The sequence below is a fragment of the Coffea arabica genome, chromosome 6c (genome assembly GCF_036785885.1).
Source record: "Coffea arabica cultivar ET-39 chromosome 6c, Coffea Arabica ET-39 HiFi, whole genome shotgun sequence".
In the NCBI taxonomy this organism is placed as follows: domain Eukaryota; kingdom Viridiplantae; phylum Streptophyta; class Magnoliopsida; order Gentianales; family Rubiaceae; genus Coffea; species Coffea arabica.
Window position 1 is genome coordinate 10,001,760 of NC_092320.1, and position 23,239 is coordinate 10,024,998.

The 23,239-nt window shown below is 38.6% G+C and overlaps 5 protein-coding genes and 1 non-coding gene across 12 annotated transcripts; 3 read left to right on the plus strand and 3 right to left on the minus strand.

Moving 5' to 3' along the window:
• The first annotated feature begins 37 nt into the window (after positions 1–37).
• Positions 38–3,470, plus strand: LOC113692868 (uncharacterized). The gene is made up of 7 exons (XM_027211468.2): positions 38–559; positions 733–818; positions 1,915–1,993; positions 2,073–2,132; positions 2,320–2,441; positions 2,533–2,604; positions 2,834–3,470. The coding sequence occupies exons 1-7, from the start codon at positions 176–178 to the stop codon at positions 2,934–2,936; spliced, it is 906 nt and encodes a 301-aa protein (XP_027067269.1). The 5' UTR covers positions 38–175; the 3' UTR covers positions 2,937–3,470.
• LOC113692867 (histone acetyltransferase type B catalytic subunit-like) lies at positions 3,460–8,269 on the minus strand. 2 transcript variants are annotated; one of them, XM_027211467.2, is made up of 10 exons: positions 7,948–8,269; positions 7,800–7,841; positions 6,959–7,068; positions 6,318–6,386; positions 5,820–5,858; positions 5,643–5,719; positions 5,439–5,538; positions 4,731–4,806; positions 4,491–4,651; positions 3,460–4,350 (listed from the first exon to the last, which is right to left on the minus strand). In XM_027211467.2, exons 1-10 carry the CDS (start codon positions 8,024–8,026, stop codon positions 3,706–3,708), a joined length of 1,398 nt encoding a protein of 465 aa, XP_027067268.1. In that variant the 5' UTR covers positions 8,027–8,269; the 3' UTR covers positions 3,460–3,705. The 2 variants fall into 2 exon arrangements, with proteins under 2 accessions (XP_027067268.1, XP_071908847.1); XM_072052746.1 differs by lacking the exon at positions 7,800–7,841 and having other exon boundaries at positions 7,948–8,163.
• Positions 8,270–8,523: 254 nt separating this feature from the next.
• TRNAP-UGG (transfer RNA proline (anticodon UGG)) lies at positions 8,524–8,595 on the plus strand. Its single transcript has one exon. It is a non-coding gene; the product is annotated as a tRNA-Pro (tRNA).
• Positions 8,596–9,594: 999 nt separating this feature from the next.
• Positions 9,595–12,425, minus strand: LOC113692379 (F-box/LRR-repeat protein At4g29420-like). The gene is made up of 2 exons (XM_027210776.2): positions 11,908–12,425; positions 9,595–11,022 (listed from the first exon to the last, which is right to left on the minus strand). Exons 1-2 carry the CDS (start codon positions 12,359–12,361, stop codon positions 10,127–10,129), a joined length of 1,350 nt encoding a protein of 449 aa, XP_027066577.1. The 5' UTR covers positions 12,362–12,425; the 3' UTR covers positions 9,595–10,126.
• A 413-nt stretch (positions 12,426–12,838) lies between these two features.
• Positions 12,839–17,041, plus strand: LOC113692380 (deoxyhypusine synthase). 2 transcript variants are annotated; one of them, XM_027210777.2, is made up of 7 exons: positions 12,839–13,564; positions 13,870–14,037; positions 14,660–14,878; positions 15,376–15,462; positions 15,782–15,887; positions 15,969–16,204; positions 16,432–17,041. In XM_027210777.2, the coding sequence occupies exons 1-7, from the start codon at positions 13,355–13,357 to the stop codon at positions 16,498–16,500; spliced, it is 1,095 nt and encodes a 364-aa protein (XP_027066578.1). In that variant the 5' UTR covers positions 12,839–13,354; the 3' UTR covers positions 16,501–17,041. The 2 variants fall into 2 exon arrangements, with proteins under 2 accessions (XP_027066578.1, XP_027066580.1); XM_027210779.2 differs by having other exon boundaries at positions 13,420–13,564; positions 13,889–14,037.
• Positions 17,042–19,066: 2,025 nt separating this feature from the next.
• LOC113691301 (probable caffeoyl-CoA O-methyltransferase At4g26220) lies at positions 19,067–22,401 on the minus strand. Of its 5 annotated transcripts, XM_072052750.1 has the most exons (7): positions 22,096–22,401; positions 21,680–21,858; positions 20,624–20,678; positions 20,462–20,541; positions 19,876–20,032; positions 19,615–19,746; positions 19,067–19,488 (listed from the first exon to the last, which is right to left on the minus strand). In XM_072052750.1, exons 3-7 carry the CDS (start codon positions 20,663–20,665, stop codon positions 19,198–19,200), a joined length of 702 nt encoding a protein of 233 aa, XP_071908851.1. In that variant the 5' UTR covers positions 20,666–20,678; positions 21,680–21,858; positions 22,096–22,401; the 3' UTR covers positions 19,067–19,197. The 5 variants fall into 5 exon arrangements, with proteins under 5 accessions (XP_071908851.1, XP_071908849.1, XP_027065197.1 ...); XM_072052748.1 differs by having other exon boundaries at positions 21,680–22,401; XM_027209396.2 differs by having other exon boundaries at positions 19,876–20,020; positions 21,680–22,395.
• Positions 22,402–23,239: the final 838 nt, after the last annotated feature.

Below are 23,239 nucleotides of genomic sequence, written 5' to 3' on the forward strand. Positions count from 1 at the left end.
GTTTAGACCGTGAAACTGAAAGTTCAACTGATTTTCTTATAGGCCCGGGCTTAGAACTCGGTGCTCTTGCGATTCAATTGCTGCAAATTGCAAAGACAGCCTCCCTGACTCACACACAGCTCGGAGTTTTTGGTACCTTCCTCCCAGAACCCTTCAACCCACCATCCAAAGCCCAATGTTCGTCTTAAACCCCTGCACCCCTTCCGTCCAATTGCTCCACCTTTCACCACCCCAAACATTATCCCATCAACCTAATGACTGCCCGCCATTTTTAACAGCTGGAGTTCCACGTCAATACCATTTCCACAAGAGGAATTTTGCACTCTTCACTAAGGCGACCGAAAACTATGGGCTCGAAACGAATAACCTGCAAGACAATGATGCAGACAACTATTATGAGAATGATGACGATGATGATGATGATGGTGGGGATGAGGGTCAGTTTTCGAGTGGAAGAGGCTTTAGAGGGAGAGAAGAGGAGAAAGATTATGATAGAGACCCTGAGTTTGCTGAGATTCTTGGGAGTTTTCTTGATAACCCAGATAAAGCTAGGTCTAAAGTAAGTTCTTTTAATTTTTTTGTAGAGAGTTTGTCTTTCTTTCTTTCCTTGTTTATCTATTGAAGGTTCACTACTGTCTACCTGCCCGGTTTATATGTGTGTTTGTGCGCCACAAAAAGACCAAGAAAAATGGGGTTATGACTGCTGATTGATGTGGTTAACTGCGATGTCAGATGGAGGACAGATTGAGAAAGAAAAGAAACAGAATATTACATACAAAAACTGGTTCAGCAGCCCCCATGAAAGTGGTATTCAACAAGTAAGTTCAATGGCATGTTTATCAAATTTCACGTAATGGCCTTCTGTTTAAACGATTGTTTGCTTCGTATGATTGACATTTGTCATCATGGGCCTTTCTACGCAAGCAGCTAGCTCCTCTCTACCCCTGCCCATGTAGCTAAGGACATTTACCTGCACTGTGTAGAAATGGCATTATATGGTGAATTATGTCCATGTTAAATTTGGAACTCTAAACTTGGATTGTAATGCATCTAAGTCGCCTGCATGCTAAGACTTCTTGGCGACCCAATCAACTCTGGTTGTACTCACAATTGCAAATCAACACTCGAGATTGATCATGTTAAATGAAAGAGTCTCCATTTGCACGGCTAACGCCAAGAGAGACAGAATAACAGTCTTGTAATGCTATTGAAGACGAGAAGTGTTCCAGTTCCACTTTTATCTGTACGCACTGGAATATTCCCCGACAACAGTGGCTGTTTTTGAAAATTTGATTGTCACTAAGTCTGCTGAATATTACATATTTATCTTACTGCGCTGGAGTTGCTTTTCAATTCTTTTCTGATGGTTATCTCATACTATTCCTGGAATGCCTTGTATCTCAGTGGGTGAGGACCTGGCTGAAATCTCCTGGAAAAAGGGAAACAGCACATGAACAACCTTGGTTTTTTATATTTGTGATATGCAGATTTTCTGTGTATGTTGTGGAGAATCTGAATTGAGTCTAGTTGGGAAAACAAAAACCTTTACCAGTCCAAGAGGAAAGGCTACTAGCTAAGGATATAGAATCCCTAGTCATGATCAGCAAGGTGCTAGAACACTTACAAATGGAATACTGTATTCTCCATCTTTTGCTAAATAGAATTGGATTGTCATTGGATTTCTTAGGGTGGTGGGACAGAGTGAATGTTTTACTCTATGGATTTAGTTTGTGTACTGCTACAGGTGACTTTGGAGGATTCACTTTGCAACCAATTAAGAGTGCAAAAAAATAATAATAATAAAATAAAAGAACACCATTCCATCCTTAATTGTTTTTTCATCCCCTTATTTTTCTGTAGGATATTTTCAGAAATGTGCATTTTCATCGGTTAACATTTGTATTCTGTTTTCAGATTTGAGTTCTCAAATTCATATATATGGTTTGAGTTCTATAATGCCCTTCTGGAGAAAGATGTTTCCTTGATATGTGATGTAAGTTTTACTCCCTGAATACCTGGCAATGACATCTCCTTTCTGCGAGTGCTACATAGCTGACTGGATTAATCTGCAGACTATTCGGTCATGGCACATTGTTGGACGACTGGGAGGATGCAATTCAATGAATATGCAAGTGCGTGCCTATAAACCATCCCTTCTACAGTCATGATTAGCGTGAAAATTAGTTTAAAGCTTCGCATTCCAACAGTCTAAGAACCGAAATAGAGCTGCGTCTTTAAGTCATGGATTAATTGAGAACCAGTCTTGCGATAAAAGGTCAGTGTTAAGAATTTTATTAAAACTTGTACTGCTTCTTACAGCTGTCACAATCTGCTTCGGATAAAAGACCAAGTTATGATGCCGTTCAGGGAGCCAACGTCACACCAACCACATTTTATAACATCGGAGATCTTGAGATTCAAGATAACATAGCCCGTATATGGTATACGTTTCTGTTTATAAATCTCATTCCCTGGCTCTGATCCGAGAGTCATAGCGCTCATCGCTCATTTTGTTTAATTTGCTTGTGACAGGGTAGACATTGGGACTAGCGAACCATTGCTTCTGGATGTTTTGATTAATGCTTTGACACAGATAAGCTCTGAGTAAGCTCCACCCCACGTCATGTCTGAACGTCCTTTGTTTCTCTTATGGAATGTCTACCCTCCATCACTCTTGTCTCGGTCACAATTTCAGTTACTTTAAAGGATCCATCCTGTTTTTGGTTACGTAAAATGGAAAGTTTCTGCATTTTTCGTACAAAAGCTCAGATCGAATACCTTGCCTTCTTTGTATGAAATGGATGGTTGATATCACCTGTATCGTTTCAAACAGCTACGTCGGGATCAAGCAAGTGGTGTTCGGCGGGTCTGAATTCGAGAATTGGAGAGAAAACTTGACATCAGAGGATGCAGGGTTCAGCGTACACAAAATTTGAGCAGCGACACTCTTGCCTTGCACAATTTCCGATATTTCTCAGCCTAGTGAAGAAATGAACTGGGTCCCAGATGACAGATTAAAAATGGTTTCCTGGATTTGAGATTGCTTTTGAAGGATATATTTCAGCTGAACTCGATGAATGCATGTCAAGGTGGAAAAGCAAGTGAATTTGATGAACCGCTTGTCATGGCAGCTAATTTGCGTTCCTCATTCTTATTGATGAATCACTGGGAACATACCAAGCGAGTTTCAACGGGGGATGATGGGAGCAAGATGACAAAAACTAGAAGCCACAAATTGAAAGCTGTATTTCAACAATTTTTCTTAAAAGAAAATGTTTTCTTACTTATTTACTTCTCACCTGCAGTGAAGCCCAGAAGTTCATATTGCAACCAGACTACAATTAGTTGCGGGCCCATGCCATTCATGTGCTTGATTAGCTAATTTGGCATGTACAAACTCGCAACACATTTGTTTTTCCAAGTGAAATGTCTCACTAATAAAACTTGGATATGATGTCATGAGTGCCAAATTAGATGCTGAATAACATTTTTCACCTGGGTCAAATATCAGAAAGTACAGAAGACAGCAGGTGCTGCAGCACTAATCTTAACATCCTAATTGTAAACTAATCTAATTTTGGCACAGGTACAGGTCACTCAAATCTATGTAGTTATGTACCCACAACGAACCGTGTGACGAAAATCTCAGGGCTCCAGATATTTGATAAATCATAGCTTGAACGACAGGTACAACAGGACTGCTCCTCATCTATGCTTCAAGGATGATACTTTCTCTGCAATTAACTTTATTTCTTTCATCCTTTCATCCACCAGTTGCCGCAGCTGTTCCTCTTGATTACTCCGGTTCTCAGCCATCTCCCTGTTTGTTGCATCACCATTCAGTGACTTGTACATAACAAATGATGCTTCTTGATCATATTCAGTTGGCACATCAATAACCCGTTTCCCAACGCCTTCAGAATCTTTACCGATCACATCTGCCTTTATTCTAGATGAAACAATTGTACGATAAGTCTCCAGGTACTTCTCAATCGGATCTAGGCCAAGATAGAGGAGAACCTCCCAGCACTGCAAAAATTGTCTTCTATTGATTTTCAAACTCTTCCTCACATCTTCAACAGCACTCAAAGGTGGACCACATTGGCAGGAGTGAACTTTCTTCGAAAAGTTTTCCTGTTTCAGACGTGCCACAACAGAATTAAGGGCAGCCTGGATTGGACCGAAAACAAGCAGGCATTGCACATCAATCAATGTCCGAACATGTTGAAGGGAGTCTTCTGGCTCTTCAACAGTCAGGTCATAAACAGCTTCAGATACTGCAACGTTGTTAAGCACCTTGAGGAGGCTACCACCATAACCTTTGCGCTGATAAGGTGGTAATACCAATACCTGCCATCAACAAAGATCACATACCATCTAGAAGATATAAGAGACTCAAGTCCAAAGTACATCTAAAATTCATACAAAGCTAGGTTGGTAATTTGAATATGCACATAAAAAAAAAAAAAAAAAAAAAAACTCAAGCAAACCTGTCCAAGACGCAAGCGCATGCTCTCTGGATATCGATAGAAACGATAAACAGCTGCAAACCCAATCAAATTAGGATGACTATCCTCCTGATGAGCAATTGCTTTCTCAACCATTACGTATATTTCCCATCTGGGATCAGTAACATCAATGGGATTGCTACCTGTTCAAAGTTGGCACCATTTAAAAGATTTAAGCTGTAGTTCAAGTGCCAAAATCTCAATCAGATGAATAAAACTTACCATCTATGAGAAGAAGGACGAATGGTACTAGGCGACTGTAAAGGTGCCCCACAGGTTCACCAACAATGCGGAACACCTAAATAAGAAACACAAATATCTATCATATTAATCTCTCTCTCCCTCTCTCAAAAAACAAGTTTAGAAACAAACCGCCTCGTTTGGATTGCAATTTTGGCAAAAAAAAAAATTTTTTTCTGGGTTTCCGTGAGAATATTCCTTATCACATTTTTCTATCACTTTTTTACCTCAAAAACATCACATCTTTAAAAAGTGCTACAGTATTTTTTAACAAATAATCCGAAATAACTGCAATCCAGATCAATTCTTAGCATTTTCCAGAAAATGGGTGAATTCTATGTTGCACCTCTTCTAGGCAAGTACATGTAATTAACAATTAGTGATCCAAAGAATTGAAAATTTTTAAGAGTTAGACCATCTAATGCCTTATTAGAAATGAATGACTATGAATTCCAAGACAACCTTCCTTTCACCTATGAAGATGATTTGCTATAAGATTGTGCACCTGGAATTACAACCAGCGACTAGAAAACAGATTCAGACAACCAGATTATTACTCTTAAAGCAAAGGACACATTCTCTGACATCTTTACAATATTGCCAATAGAATGCACCTGTGACAAAGCAGACAATATAGCACGCAAATGACCAGAATGGTCCCTGTTTTTTGAACTATAACATAGTACAAACCTCCAAATCTGCTGTGTCTTCTTTAGGGTCGAATTTAGAATCACCATTGTGTCCATTGGCAGCTGTTAATTTCAGTGCTGCCCCAGTTGAGATAACAGATCTGCATGGAAGTAGAACTCGGAAACTCAACAGAAGTATTTCAAAATATATCTACTTAACATATGAGACTGCAGAGGTTGTAGGATTGGCACTAATAGGACTTACTTAACATATTGGCGATCACTTGAAAATTTATCTAGGAACTCGTCTTTTTTCTCAACAAGATTTTCAGCAAAAACATTCTATGAGAAATGAAAGTAGGATCACAATCAAAAGGTTAGATGAACATGTGAATAAACAAGGAATAACAGTTTAGTTGTAAATATTGATTGCTAATATTACCTGAAGAGCAGCTTTGAGATCTGTGATCCCCTTGCCTCCCTTGTAACAAACAGTACGCACAAATCACTAAATGAATAATGAAGGATCAAAACTGAAAAATATTCATCAAGGAAGATTCACACTTTAACCCTTCATTTGGACATATTAGTGTTACAATTTAGCATGAAATATCAACTCAAATTCCATCACTAACAAGCACTAAAAAGTATAATTGAACAACTGTCAGAAGGACATTGTAACCAAGAGAGAGATTGAAAGAAAAACAGGTACAGGAACAACAGAAAGAAATCCTTCCCTAGACAGTTATATCTGACGTACAATCCTACTTGTATCTCAACAAAATCAACAGTATTCATACTTGACTGCAAGATATTATGTGCATATCTTCTAATCATGAAAGCTTATGTAAATGGCCCCTAAGTTTGAGAGATAAGATAAAGAGCAATTCTGCCTTGTTAGCATCCCCTATCATGAATCCCAAGTAGAGTAGACACTTACATCTTCTGTGCTCTCAAAAGAAATATCAGCATATGCATGAAATGAAATGCTGCTAACCCATATGGTAATCTGCATAAATAATAAGAACAGCATTAGGCCCAATAAAGAGCGACAGGCAAAGAACAACATTGACGCACATGAAGTGGATTTGCCCCTTTGAAATTGTGCAATCAACCACATATAAGAGTTTTTGAAAATCAATTTGACCAGATAAATATTCAAATACTTGAATCATGTTCTCATAAATAAAAACATTACTTCAATGTCCTTGTTAATTATTATCTTTTGGTTAGACGTTGTTTATGTTTAACAAACCAGTCCTTCCAAAGGAATACTTCAGATAATCATGGCCAATTGTCCTTAAAACAGTCTATAACCATACACGGATGCTGTATGCTAAAAGTCACCATCAAACAGACTAAATCAATGTATGTCAACAGGGGAACCATATTCTGTAAATAAGTGCAGTATATGAGTAAGATGACATACACCAACTAGCCATACACGAGCAAATTGGAAAGAAAGTAAGCAAAGATGAAAATGCTACTTATCATAGAACTTGAGGGAAGAACTTTGCACAGAGGAGATACTAACAGTCAAAAAGTACAGAAATGACATCCATGAAGGCGGAGAAATTTCACCTTCAAATTTTGATAACCATAAATCTTCCCATCCTCTTCAAAGAAATGATTCAAGTCAACCGGTTTTATACAGAAACTGTCTGGAGAACCCACTTCTTCTTTGCTAGAGACTATAGATGAGTAAGAAAAAACAGATGACAGGAAGTTAAGCTTGCGAATTGCCTCTCTTGTAGGAGTAAAAGATTAAAAGTGAATAAGCAAACGAACTTAACTTTTAAATAACAAATTTTTTTTAAAAAAAAAACTCTAATTCTGGACCATTTATTCTCATTGATTGCATCTGTTCTTCATATTTTTCCTGTCTGCCTTGAAATATTTCCCCCAAAACACTTGGTCACAATTTTATATTTTTTACTCTTCACTGAATGTGTCAACCCTGCAGTCCCCATCTTCTTTGTAAAGTTATTCTTGTTAGCCTAATTTTCAAACAGCCATATTTTCCAATTGCCGAATGATTTTAGGTACACGAACAAGCCCAATCAAATTTCAGGTGAGCTGTCAAACAAGCTGCACGATGGTCACCTTCCATAAACCAATCGCAGCTTCCCAGTAACAATTTTACGAAAAATAGCAGCAAAATTACTACTACATTTTGCCCGGCCAATATCAACTATAAAATAAAGTGCCAAGCTCACAAATATTCTTATGAAAGAAAACTCCAGAGTTTTCTGGCCCCAAAAAGTTAAAGCTCACTTCAAATAAGATTTTTTATTAAAAAAAAAAAAAAGACGCTAAAAATCAGTTTACTTCAGAAAAGGGTCCAAATAATGCGAAATAGTGAACGTCATGAGCAGGGCTCTAAATTTTCTGCCGAGATAAATTAAAAATGACAAAACCGTGCCAAGATATATTTTGATGCACTCGTTGGCTTCAACACCAGCATCTGCAACAACATTTTTGCAGCAAAACAAAGTAAAAAATACAGAAAATAATTAGGGAAGGAACAAAAAGGAAAGTAAAGAAAGCCAAATTGGAAGTGAATGACTCACCGATTTTGGAGAATCCAACCCGTCGTTTCTTCTTGGGGTCGGAAATCGGATCGGAGGAGGACTGATGCTTGGTTCCCATGATTTGGGGGGCTTGGGGGGTGGGGGGGTTAGGGTTATGGGGTGGTCGGGCCGGGAAAATGTTGGTCCAGGCGGGAAAAATAACGAAAATGCTACTGTAGTAGTGTTTTTTGTGTCCGGCTTCCTTTCCTCTCCCTCCTTGCCGCTTACATGGAGTACACCCACTCCCCGCTACTGCGTACTTTGCCAACTCTTTTATTTTCTTTCTTTTTTTTTTCAACTCCAGTAATGACTTTTATTTTCTTTCTTTCTTTGCCTTTTTTTTTTTTTAAATAGTGATTGGGTTGTCTGTAATCAATTGGTTTGGGCTGCGGTTGAGCCCAGTTACGAAGGGATCTTGGTGAATGTATCAAGCCGGGGGCTTTATCCTTGATTGATGCTCTTTTCGTGGGTTATAAGAGCGAACGCGAGAGATTAGACCATTCCCTGTTGTAGCTCTTGGGAATATGGATTCGGGACAAGAACTTCTAAAAGTTATAATTTTATTAGAGCAACACTGGGCGTTTGGTCTAGTGGTATGATTCTCGCTTTGGGTGCGAGAGGTCCCGAGTTCGATTCTCGGAACGCCCCATTTTGTCTTCCCTGCAAACTCTTGATCTCAGTTCTTATTTGATAGTTTCCCCTTTTGTATTGCTAGCATGTCTTTTAAACTCTCAATTCAAAATATGGAGTGAGAGGAGGCATAAGCTGGTGGCAATCTCGGATCCAGTGGCGTTTTTCCTCTTTCGTTGCACTGTTACGCTAGAAGGATGCAGAAATTCACAGCCCCTAACCTTTTGCATCGACGTCAAGTTTTGGATTAGAAACCATAAATGTAACACTTAACTAGGCTGCAAACGAGTCGAGTCGAGTCGAACTTTTACCTAATCGAGCCGAGCCTCGACTAAATTTTACCAAGCTTGAGCTCGACGAGCCGGCAATTTTCAAGCTCGAGCTCGGCTCGACTGAGCTTGAAAAAAATAAAAAATAATATATTTATTTAAAAAAAAATAAAATAATATTTTTTTCTTAATAAATAATAAAATATTAAGGATATATACGTAATTTTACTATGAAAATAAAAAATAAAAATATATAATATACATAATTTTATTATTAAATAAAAAATATAAAAAAAATATATGTATATATACTCAAACTCGTGAGCCGACTCGCGAGCTAACGAGCTTAATATTCTGAGCTCGAGTTCGAGCTCGACTCGAGCTTGACTCGAGCCGCTCGCGAGCGGTTCGATTCATTTGCAACCCTACGCCTAACATTGTGACAAATGGAACAATGGTGTTTTTAAGAAGTACTACTTTAAATTATTAAAAAAAAAAAGAAAAAGAGTACTACTTAAAAGTTTGGGGTTATAGTGCATTGAATGAGTGCTTTTAAGTACTTTAAAGTGTCTGATAATAAATCTTTCAAAACTTAAATAGTCCAACATATAATAATTTAAAAACACTTTTGTTAAAAATATTTGCATCAGAAGCGTTTTTTATAAATCACCGCAACCCCCCAACGAACGATGCTTAAGTGAAATTATAGAGAATTATCAATCACATTCATGCAATAGACATGGCATCATTACCTGGGTTAAAAATTTCCAGCAATTTTATTAAATAATTCAAGTACAAGCATGAAACTACAGTACGTGTCTGCACTATGACCTTGCTCGTGAATTACCTTCTGCAAGGTCATCATGGGATCTACTACAACATTTGAATAATTATGTACACAAGCCAGTGATTTATTTGCACGCATTTGTTCAGGTAACCAAGCACGACTTCGTCGCTGTTCGACAGCGGTCTGCGTCCCACTTATAGGGGAGTCATCGAAAGGTTCAACTTCAGATGGATGGATGGATGGATGATGCAAAGCAGGCGGAACCCGCGCTGCATCGCTCCCCAACTTGACGTCTCCCCCAATACAAGCCTATCTTGATTCACCAAAGCCGCACAAATATGTCACACTCAAAGTGGATGCTTAATTTGGCCACATACACTGAGCGTAGCCAGTTCTTATTATTTTGGGAAAATAAAATATGTACCAGCGCGAAAGCAGATATGCTCCGACCAGAATCAAACATCAACAACTAAGCCTTCGGGACCCATAAAGCTTATAAGACGCCATCAAGAATCCAAGCATCTTCTGTACCTTCTTTCCACATTCCCCATCTCCATATAACTCTTGGATAACGGGTCATACATCTTGAAATAAGAGTATTTGTAACATGAAAGACGACATCACGGTGGATAAATAACTTCATTTCGAACAGGTTAGTGCAGTTGTCCAATATGGAGAAAATGCACGACAGCGTAGTCTCAAAATCATGAATCTCTAAATATGCAGTAATCTCTTTCAACCCCTTCATCCGAGACCTAATTTCATCACCTTCAGGGCAAATATACATCTCGAAAATTGACCAAGCCCAAGGGGTGAAAGTAAGAGAGCTGACATTCGGGAAAACACTAAGCAAGGACTCAAAACCAAACTTAGCTACTCCCATTAGTTCAGAAGATTTTGTTAAGCCTAGTTTCAGGTTCTTAATTGTTTTACCAAATGGTAACGAACAAAGCAGCCTGCGAAGGTCCAAGGATTCAAGATGCAGGTTTGTCAAATTGACAAACTCTTCAACTTTGAAGCTGCTAGCCTCTTCAACAGAAAGATGCAAATCAGCCAATGATGGAGTCTCAATAACAAGTGCTCTTGGCCTCACACATTTGAGTTTTAGTTTAACAAGATTTGGAGCAACTATAGTAACAGAATATACAGCATTAGACACAGTCCACCGACAGGCTTTAAGCTGCAAAAGATGGATTTTGGGATCTTTAAGACCTCCAACCCCAATCAAGTTGAGTACTTGCAGACCTGGGAAGCTCTCATTTACCTTGTTGAGGTCCTCATCATCCAGTCTAATGTACTCAAGTGTTAACTTAGAGAGTTTAGGCATTGGTTTCAAACCGTCCACTGACAACCAAGCATTCCTGATCTGTAGCTCGGCCAGCTTATGACCTACACAAAAGGAAAATAACCCCATCAATTGATAAACAGAGAACCATCTTTAAGGAAAACCCAATGAGCTCTTTCAAAACACCAAGAAGCGCTCACGCATTATTTTCCAAAAAAATGAAGGCAAATTTTTAGAGGAATTGAGAAAATGTGAATCCTATCAACTGCAGGTCCCTGAAGGAATGTTCTACAAAATTTCCATCATCGTACTTACAAACCAGATTGAAGTAAATAAAAAGAAATCCAAGCTACAGTGAAATGAAAACTTTATCCTCTACCCTCTTTGATGTCCCGGGTCAGAAAGCAAATAATCTTTCTTTCACTTTTTCCTTTTCAATTTAAAGGTTGTAACTAGCACAGTTTACCATAAAGATGCAGCAAATTTTGTACAGGAAACGAGTCCAATTTCAAACTAACACCAGTTTTGATGTAGAAATGAAACTGGCCTTCAGGAAACTCACAAAATTGAATGGCAGTAATTCAGTAAATGGGGGAAAAAAACACAAAATATAAAATTTCCCTCCTCTTTTTAACTTCCTTTTTTCTTTGTCTTCTCTTCTTCCTTCCATTCCATCATTAGCATTGCCAAATTTTTGCAAAGTCTGCTCAATTACATTAGAAAAATATCAATGCCATCATCCAGCCATATCGAGTTAACGAACTCATCAGCCACATCCAGCTAGAAATGCAACCCAATTGAGTATTTGTTCTCAACTGTTCACACTAAATTGATAACGAATGGGCGATGCTGAGCCAAAGTAAGCCAAAAACCAGAGAAACAAATATTACTTACTAGTGATTTCATTTCACAAGAAAAAAGCATGACAATCAATCAACTACAACAAATACTAGTATATAGTAAGTAAATGTCAAACGAGGGGGGCTCACAGAAAGAAGAAATGAGGGATAGCACCTCGGATCGTCGCCAACAAGATTGCACCCAAAAATCGGAAATTGAAAAAGACGTCAATCCATCGGAAACCTTGGGCAACCACTCGCCAACAAAATTTACCTCTGTCAGATACAAATCATCATCTTCATCTTCTACATCGTCGTAAGACACGGTACGGAGCGGCTTATCGACGCCGATTGTGACGGACTCGACGATTCTCAACTCGGAAACCAAGTTTTTAAGGATGGTTTTGAAGGGCGTGATGGAGGATCGAGTGAGGGGACAGCGAGACTTGGCGTAGCGGTCGAAGGAGCAGTGGAGGTTGATGGATCGGATATCTCGAGAGAGGGAGTTGAAGGTCTTGGATGCCACTCGGCAGCTAGCGAGGTCAGCCGAGTCGCCGAGTCGACTCAAGATGTCGAGGATCAAAGGCGGAGGGAGATCGTCCATATGACACTAGTGATACACCCCCATAACACGACTGCCTGGAATCTGTGGTGATTTTTGCATTTTACAACAACTTTTATTAGTATACCGGTTGTTGTAGGGGCAATTTCGGAAGTAGCAGTCTAGAACTCAAAGTACCGTGCTTAAATTAAACCGGCTAGATTATGGTACAAACAAGTCGAATTTTTGATTTAATCGAATTGAATCTCAAATTAATTTTACGGAACTTGATCAAAATATCAAATTCAAGTTCGAGCTTAAAAATTTTAGACAAAATAATTAAATTATTTTAAAAAATAAATAAAATAATAAATTTTTAATAATTAATAAAATATTAAATATATATATAATTTTATTATTAATATATATATATATATATATATATATATATATATATATATATATATATATATATATATATATACTTGAATTCGATTAATACCCGAAACTTGATTCGACCTACAATGGGTTGGATTCGTTAGTCCGGATGATTGCTAGCTAACACACGAACGCGCCAAAGGTACTACAATGACATACTCCAAAATTACTAGTGTAGTTATAACTTATAATAAGATTACATGTCGTTGCCAATGTACGTACAAAGGTAGCTGATTGTTTTGCAAACGGAAAATCTTCAACCTGACATCGACACCGGAGGCCAAAGGGATGTAAATGGAGTTGTGAGCGCACTCCCGGTGCTCTAATTGCCTTCCCGTCTTGTTACCTGTATGTCAAAAGGGTTAAAAAGAGAGCTAAGAAAAGGGAAAAGCAGTGGAATAGAACAGACAAGCGAGGATGAAAAAGTCATTTAAAAGGAGGAACGGGAGGCTGGCTCTGGCTTTGCTAGTATAGTTTCAGAAGCGTCCGATTAAAGCAAAGCAAAAAACTAATGCAACACCTGCGTCGTCTAAGCGCTTGATTTTTCAGGTCTCTGTTTGTTTTCTTGAGCTTATGCTCTTTTTACTTTTTGAGTGGTGATAATCAACAAAGCAGAGGATGGGCGACGCCTTGAATGGCGGAAACCCCTTGGAGTCCGCCCGCTTAGCAGCTTTTAAGCAGTCAGAAACCCTAGAAGGAACTTGCCCCGTAATCCAGGGCTATGATTTCAACCAAGGCGTCAACTATCCGGAGCTTCTCAAATCAATGGTCTCCACTGGTTTTCAAGCCTCCAATCTCGGTGACGCCATTGACGTAGTTAACCAAATGGTCAGTCACTCGAATCCAGGATGTATTAATTGATTAACCGGATGATCACTCACCTTTTTCTGTTTGATTTTGAGTTCTTCGTATTTCAGTTGTCAAAAGGTTCGATCTTGTTTGAGTTTTTAGTTACTATTTCATGAAGCGCTTAGGTAGGCCGAAATGTTATTGGTTTTAAGTACGTGCTGCTTGCTGACAACTTAGGATGGAAATGCCCTGAAATGAGGGTGTCTTTTTTGTTTCAATCCAGTTGTCTATTTTAATTTTTGCTGTCAATGTTTGTGTTTGATTTTCGGTATAATGGATTAAAGCTGGATTGGAGGCTTTCAGACGAGTGTCCAACGGAGGATTGCAGTGAAGAGGAGAGAGATCCAGCATTTAGAGAGTCAGTTAGGTGTAAAGTTTTCCTTGGATTCACTTCAAATCTTGTATCTTCTGGGGTTCGAGACACCATTCGGTATCTTGTTCAGCATCACATGGTGAGCAGTTGTGTAAATATCACTTCTGATTGTGCTTTGGCCAGTTTGTATTCTGCTAGGACTGATTGTCTCTAGGCATTACTCTCTGTGATGATTCAGGACGTCGGGTAGGTAAATGGACTTTGTAGAAGTTGCTATTTAGTTAAGAGACACAAAGGTTGACCTTAAACTTAGGTGATATGCATAATTGCTGGAATCATGTGCTATTCTGCTTATTTAGTAAAGGATACTTGACATTTCTGGCTCTGGAATAGACTCATACGTACCTTATTGGTTACTTATGGGTTGGTTTCTCACTTAATCTTAGTCACCTTAAACACTGTCTGCATTCATCTTTACTGGTAAATGCATTCATCTTTACTGACTTTACCAGTTTATAGTTGGATGATGTTATTAAATCAACTAGGAGAACAATTTCCACTGTCATAGAGTCAGATAAGGTATGGAGTAGTTTATATTAGATTAGTTGGATGTACTTGTTCCGCATTAATTGATGGGTGGGTGATGATTGTTTATGTAATAGGGTGCTGCAAATGTTTTGTTAGTTGATTTTTTTGGTCTCCTTTTCCTGCTTCGTTTAAATTTGATTTTCAAAGGTGAATGTTTGAAAATTGTAATGCAGGTTGATGTAGTTGTTACAACAGCTGGTGGTGTGGAAGAGGATCTCATCAAGTGCCTTGCACCCACATATAAAGGTGACTTCTCTTTGCCTGGAGCTGCTTTACGCTCGAAAGGGTTGAATCGTATTGGTAACTTGTTGGTTCCTAATAACAATTACTGCAAATTTGAGGACTGGATTATTCCAATTTTTGACAAGATGTTGGAAGAGCAGACTTCAAAGGTATCCTTGTATGTCCCTCTTTGTTTTGTTTTACTAATTTGGTGTTGTTGTAGCTTAATTCTTGCATCAGAATTGGTTTGGGTCCATCTTAGTGTCACTGGCATTTGACAAATTGGTTTTGGATCTAATTGTACTTTAAATAGCATGCTGTAGTTTTGAAGCTGTAAGCATAAAAGCGCAAATGATGCGTGCTAGCCACTCCAAGGATCAAGATTGCGAGGCTGTATACTGTCATTTTGGTATCAAAATTTCATTGTTTTGGGATAGCTTATGGTACTGGATGCCATGCCATCCATTGGCTGCTTTAAGATGATAAAATTTTGGTGGATTACTCTTAGATGTCTTGAATGATTGCAGATTTGTATTAGCCTTACTTGTGCTTGTAAAATTCAATATCCTTTTCTGTTGTTTTCCCTCTCTAGTGGGAGAGCAAATTTGTGTTGATGGAGAAAAGCATAAAAAATAATATATCATGAGCTTTCCTTATCTTCTTGCAGAATATGCTGTGGACGCCATCTAAAGTGATCTCCCGCCTTGGAAAAGAAATTAACGATGAGAGTTCATATTTGTACTGGGCCTACAAGGTAGGTATTCAATCAGACTACTCGTTTTTTTGTGTCAAATGGTTCTCAATTTGAGTTGTCATGCTGTGTAATCTAGCTTGTCCATTTTTTGATAAAAGAATTTGAAGAACAGTTATAAAATTGCTAAACACGAGAACTTTCTGTTTATTCATGGCATGAATAGCTTTATCCCATTCAGTGCTTATCAATTTATGTATTTTGTTTTTGTAGTTATGGAGTACTGTGATGAACAATATCATTATGATGCTAAGAGGAAAAATAAATAGTGATATGGTTGCAATATCTGCTTACTGATTCTAAAATCTCCATTTATTTTCAGAACAACATTCCTGTCTTTTGTCCTGGCTTAACAGATGGCTCACTGGGTGACATGCTATATTTCCATTCTTTCCGCAATCCTGGCCTGGTTATTGACATTGTGCAGGGTAACAACATATCATTCTCATTTTCTGCCAAGGCATAGTACTTCTGGTAACAATTTGGTGAAATGTTATAATCGCAAGCAGATATTAGGAACATGAACGGCGAGGCTGTCCATGTCGGTCTCAGGAAGACAGGAATGATAATTCTTGGAGGGGGACTACCCAAGCATCATATATGTAATGCAAATATGATGCGTAATGGTGCAGACTTTGCTGTTTTTATTAACACAGCACAAGAATACGATGGAAGTGATTCTGGTGCCCGTCCAGATGAAGCTGTATCATGGGGAAAGATACGAGGTTCTGCGAAGGCTGTGAAGGTTAATTCTTTTGGAGTTGTACATTTTTTAGTCCTTTGCTTTTGTCTGCATTCTCAGATGCCTTGAGGCTTGCTATCAGCTAAGTTTTGAGATTAGATCAAGTCTTATTTTCACATTAAAACAAAAGTTCAATTACTACCTTCTAGTTATTACTTGTTTGATGAGATAATTAGTAGAAAGTAAAATCTGTATATTTTTGTCACATTACAATTTGTTTCTTTTAGCAGGTTCACTGTGATGCAACGATTGCCTTTCCTCTCCTTGTAGCAGAAACCTTTGCTACAAAAGTCAAATAACGTTGTATGGGATGAAGTTTTAAAATGATAATGCAGCTGCGGTGGATAGCTAATGATTGGTCCCGGTAAATTTGATGATGCTATTTGGCACGTCAAGTTCCACTCCTTTGTTCAATGCTGTTTTTCTAGGTGGCGCATTATAAATTGCATTCCGGTTGTGGTGAAATACTACATTGGAAAGGAAATACAACGCCAGCAACAAGTTCCATTGTAATTCTTCAGCTTCTGGTAACTTTGATGCTCAAGAGGAATAGATACGTGCTGTATTTCATTTCCATTCTTTTACTTTAGAATGACCATAGGAGTCCATGAACCTCACATTTTGTGATTTAGGCAGATCTGAATTGTATCTTTAGGCGAGGAGAGTTTTAGGTTGCCCAACTTATTAGTGCAGATAAAGCAAAAGAAAGTTCCCAGATTCCACTTCCCCTAAGTTTTTTGTTTGTTTGTTTGTTACAGGTGGTAGGGGGTGGAAACATATTCAACAATGTCTTACTCCACCTTCTTTAATCATTATGTGGGTTTATAATTTTTTGAGAAATTACTCTTATTTTCTGGGATTCCTTTGAGAAACATGTTTGCATCATTTTGGCTTCTGTGTACATGGAGAAGTGCTCAAATGGTACGAGGAACAAAGGGATTTTGTTTCAACTCTTTCCTAAATCATTCGTGTGTCACAAGTGAAGGCTGAAGAATCACAATAATGGATTCAGCAAGGCACTCGAAGCACCCCGAAGCAGGCAAACCATTTCCTATCATGACTTAATAGAGAACTTATCATGGACAAAGAGCCAACAGCTGAACAATTGCCTTTGTCTGCTAGACTTGAAATCCGCTCACTTGCACAAATAATTATATTAGAATGTATAACTCTTCTACTGTAAGAGTATTTTTTTTATTTTTTTATTTTTATAAAAAGGAAGGCACAAGACTGGAATAACTGGAGAAACTCCACCAAGTTTTCAATGGACACCAAAACATAGTCTATGAGAAACGAACACGGAAGGGGATTAGTTGGGCCAAAGGTCCGGACACCCCTGTGTTGAAAAAAAAAAATGAACGAACACAGAAAAATTGAGAAATGGCATTGGTGACGAGTCCTGTGGAAAAACCACCAGCCTTTGGGCTGGTGGTCACCACCTAAGTGGGTGGATTGTCTCCTACTAAAAAATGCCACATCTAAGTGGTTTGTTTCTAAAAAATTCAGATGATTGTGCTGTGCATCCGTTTGGTCCGATGGTGATTTAGTTTCCTCCGGGTTATCTCTGGACCTCCTTAAATCCGCCCCCTCCTTCTTAGCGTAGGATAGAATAGATTTATTGTCTCCGAAAAAAAAAAAAAAAAAAAAAGACGAGTCCTGTGGAAGGACGTCCAGTTCACCAAATTTATTGAAGGCCACTTTTAAATCGGGAAGATCAGCGGAGTCGCCTGCAAATGGTCATCCCATCGCCTGAAGGAAGTTGGCAGATTTGAACCCGAGGATCAGCAGCAAGTGATTTGTTAAGCTCCTTTATGTAGAGCCTGGATTCTCTCTGTGTCTCGGGAACCGAGTCTTCTGCTTCAGCCACAGTTCCCATCCAGTGTGTTATCGACTGATTATCCCTGGCTGATTGATTCATCTCAACAAAATTTTCCATGGATAGAGTTATTACCAGGGTCGTAATGTTACATGATGAAGATTACAATTATACCCTCTCAATTTACCATGCTAACAAGTGCCACGTCCAAGGATGGCCATAGCTATTGTCGACAGAGCAGGAAAGATACTCCAAAATGAGCATACATCGTTGACAAGCAATTCAAATCAAACTCTTGAGTTTAGCGAATGTAGATATTATGGTAGATATGCCATACGATTTGTGATTAGCCGGAAGGTCCATAGTGCTACTGCTACACCGTGCTGCAAAATATGTTCGCATAATGTTTACTTTAAGCTTTCTTTCGTTCTGGGGAAGCAATTGGATTTTCTAGATTTTGTTCTGATTCTTTCACTACCAGCTCAATCCGACTAACAATTCATTCAAGGATTTGCTACACAAAATTTCTAGTGTGTATGATAAGTCAAATATACTGACCAGCAGAGACCAGCCTAGTTTCGATTGAAGTAACTTTAATTTTTCCAAGCAAATAAGGAGGGTCTGAGAGTAGAAAGGCAAAGTAGTGTTCCCAAGCTAAATTCATATCCTTCAATTCATTTTCCGGCTCACTGATATATGATATTGGTGTACTATTTGTAAGTTGGAAACATCCAAAGCAGAAGCAACGAGTGGCTATCAAGAAACTTTTGAAGAATTAGTAGTCAGCTATTGTAATATAAGGTACCTCAAACCGTAATGATGCTTGTTGCCCTTGATGGTAAAAACATTATTTACGAGCATATCATCATAAATCACCTATTATAATCTCCCTAATATAGCTTCAAGGAATTTCTTGTTTTCTCAGACTATATATACTCCATCATGGTAGCTAGAAACCTTAGAAAACAGTGTGCATTTCCTATGATCTTATGTGACTAGCAAATAATTTCCTTTCAAAGATGACCTCCTTTATCTATTTCAACAAGGCATTAAAATCTTGTACTGAAGGCTGACATTATAAACACAAAAGAAGAATCTCAAGTCCACAAGTTCATGCTTACAAGCATGTTGATAAAGAACAAGAACTTACAACTACCAAGTACGTACTCCAGCATAAGATTTAGTGGAGACGCTTACAAATAGTAATCCCATCACCCAGAGGAACCTGGGATATTTGAACTCGGGTATCAGCAGCTAGCAATTTGTTGAACTCAATTGTGAAATGCCTGCCTGCTTTCATTTCCTCAGCCACAGATTCTTCCGGCAAGGCCACCAATCCTCCCCAAAGTGTGTTGTCGTATACAACTATTCCACCAAGCTTTAACAATTTCAACAGTTTCTCATGGTACTTCAGATAATTTAATTTGTCCGCATCAACGAAAGCAAAGTCAAAGGCTTCATGGTTAAGATTCTACAGCAGGACCAGAAGATATTAAAAGAGATAAGCTAACTTAACCTCCAAACATGTAAAGTTATAAAACAGAAAGTTAGTATGGTGAAGAGATAACAGAACTAATTTAAGTTGCTTGAACCGTACTTCTTCAAGGAGTTTATCAAGAACTGGAAGAGCCTCGGACTCAATGAAGTCGATCTTATGCTCAACTGCAGCTTTTCTTATAATTGGCAGCCCTATCTCATATGTATCTCTGTTCTGGTCAATTGCTACAATCTGCAAGAATAAATATTGCAAGAATCTCTTATCGTTTGGAAAAAAAAAATAAATAAATAAATATTGTAAGCCAAGAAACAGTTCCATATGTTTGATTCACAATGATGAAGAATTGTTAGTAGCTCTGACCCTGCCATCATCTGGTATTGTAAGGGCAGTAAGCAGTAGGGAGTATCCAGTAAAGACACCAATCTCTATTGTCTTTTTGGCACTTATTAGTTTCAAGAGCATGGCAATCAACTGACCAGCATCTGGGGCAGTTGCCATAGTGGCCCTGTAACAGAAGCTAGCAATCTTAAGGCATAAAATATGACTGATTTGACTGTCATATAGGTATGCATTCTAAAGCAAACTTAGTTTAAAGGCAACAGTATAGAAGTCTGCTGTTTTGGAGGTTTAAACTTACAAGTCAATTTGGGATAGGTATGGATCCAATGTTCAACATGACTATCCAAAGTTTACTTCCAGAAATTAGAGATGCTAGAATTAACCAAATTGTTTTCTGTGAGCCCAGCGGTGAGTCAAGTATAGTTTTTTTTCCATGTAAATTGTCAGACAGTTTCAAAATCATCACCAGTTGAATTTTGGCAAATATTGTTGGTTTCGTTTTTAGGGCAAACAGCTGGGAAAGGCTAGATTAATATGAAATGAAACGGTCTACTAATCTTCTCCTTGCTTCTCTAAATGGAGCAATTAACGGTTTGAAAAATGTTACCACGGATGACTTGCAGTAACATCCCTTAGCTCCTTGAGAGGCTGCAGTTCATGTGGATAGACACTAGTCTCCAGGAGGTACTGAGTCATGGTAAAAGAATGAGTGCCATTAAGCTTTCCAGTAGAGAAATACGCAGATTTCAAACTAGAGGAATAAGGTTACCTGATAGAGTTCCCTACTCTGCAACAATCCCTTGTTTTCCATTGTTCCCAAGCAACTACATAGATGACAGAGTAAATTATTGAACGGATAATAGGCTAATTGAGGCCTAGTGCTGTTGAAACTAATATTAAACATGTAAAGGACCATACACTAATCTTTTTGCCTTGCTAACTATTATACGAGATATAGATAGATGTATCAAAAGGTTGATTCGACATTGAGGAGAAATATAGCAGCAATCCAAACAAAGTTTTTTGATAGTATTTGTCTTGTTCAGTTAAAGGAGAAAGAGGAGAGTACGCAGGTGAATCTCAGCAATTCTCAGCATTTGGTTGAAAGCACAAATTTCTGCAATGAGTGAACTTGCCCCAACATGTAGAACGCTAAACAGCAGAAGCTATGCTGGTGAATTCTAAACTTTTGCAGCACTATGCATCTACCTTTGCCTGGTTTAATAATGTGCTAGGAAATTATTACACATGCTTCAACCAGAACTATATAAATGAACCAGGTATTAAACAAAATAATTAGAAGCCCTGCTACTTTGCGGACTTCATATCTCCTTACTAGTCGCTCTTGAACTTCAAAAGGGGGCATTCCTTGACGTCTTCATTTCACTCAACAATTTACAGATTACCAATACGTATAAAAGCAGTTAAGAGGCTAGAATCCATGAATTGATGATGAAACACCACCTTGTGTGCATCAAGAAACGAATCTAACTGTAAAAAAGAATCAAGAGGCTTGTTCAACCTAAATGAACCATAGCATGTTGATCAAAATCTCGCCAAGTCCCAACATTAGAGTGTTAATATTTCAAGAAGACATTAACTTATGCCAATCCTGTACAAACTGCTTAGATGAGCTTAGAAACCCAAAAAAAAAAAAAAAAAAGTCTTTGAATGCACCGGTAAAGGCAACAAATTATCAAATAATTGAGCAAATAAAAAAGAAATAGTTGAATGATAAACATTCCATTCTCCAATCAGAGGAAAATCACAAAATAAAGCCTCGATTTAGCATCGTACTAACAGAGAGAAGAGCGAAAGAGAGTACCCTAAGCCTTATTTTAAGTTTTCCCGTTCTCTGGAGTGTCGCAAGAGAGAAGGAATCCCAAAGAAAGTAGAGCACGGCATTTTCCCTTGCGTGGGCGACAGCATTGAAGTATTGACGTGGACGACTTGATGGTACACCGTCACCATCCCTTGCGGTGATTGTTCGGTGGCCGCATTAATCTAGAGATGGTCATTGGATTGTCAGACCTCTTCGATCTTGGCAGGTAGATCTTCTAACTTCTAAACCCCCCCCGGCCCCTTTTTTTCTTGAGATATGAAAGATCTACGTTTATTGTATGCTATGGGGACGGAGAACTAAAGAGACTCGAGAGAAAACCGGTGGGAATTAAATCACCACCCAAATGTATTATGCATCCGTTCAAAATCACTTTAAAGTGGTAAATTACATATACTGACCTTTCATTTTACTAATCTTACAAGATTTGGTGATAGCTACTATACCAAATTCAGTGGTTATAGCTCTTCTAACGTTGATGCTTTCTTCGCGATTCAGAATCCAAAACCTTAATCAAGGGGTAGTAATTTTGCTGATTACTACAAGGACTAAGGAGTGGACCGATCGTATAACAAAAGTTGTTATACGGATACCTCTTATAACAAAAGTTGATGATGTTTTCTACAAGGATGGTTTTCGATTTCCGTTCAAGTGTTAACTACCTTATTAGCATTAAATGTCCTTGGGTTGTCACGATTACTCGTATTATTATGTTTTGGATTCTACTCTCGTGATTCATCTTTATTACTATATGAGGATGCTCACCTCGGGCATCCCGAGTGGCCGAGGTGAACTCACCTCGTCCCTCATCAGAGCTTATCCGTGTCCTGGGCATCATCCCTGAGCTCGGCCTCGGCCGTTTTCCTAGCCTACTGTGTAGCCGACCTCGGCACCCCCACCTCAGCTGCACGCTGATGATGTCAAATCATCTGACATCACCCAGGACCAGTGCTTTATCTGAAAAGCACTGGAGGCACTTAATGGCACCTGCACAATACTCCCCGTCATCATGCCCAGGCAGCTACAGTGTCAGAGTCAGACCTCCTGACACGGGACAGAGCCGTAATGACCCGAGAGTGGGTCCCACCAGCATAAGCCCTCCGCTCTGTCCTCTACTCTCCCTCTATAAATACCTCAGACACACTCCCAACAAGTAAGCACACTGTTCATTGGCTTATGCTTTAGTATTTTCTCGTTCTCTTACTAACTTGATCGTCGGAGTGATCCTAGGGGAGAAGCCCCGCCATTCACTTCGGACAAGAGATTGACTTCGGACATCAGAGTTCACCTCACCTCATCTCAGAGAGGACTGATTCAGGTCGGCTCCGTTACCAACCAAAAATCACCTCCTCACTATAGCTTGTGTTGAGTGGATTGAATTTCAATTCGTGTTTGTAATTGTGACTTCACGATTGAAAACATTTGTTGAAAATGAATCACTTTACTCAACTAAAATGTAGTTGAAAAAATGAAAAGATGATCAACTAATACCGTATCAATGCTTGTAACCTAAGGTAAGAAAGATAAAAAGATAGTTGGGACTTG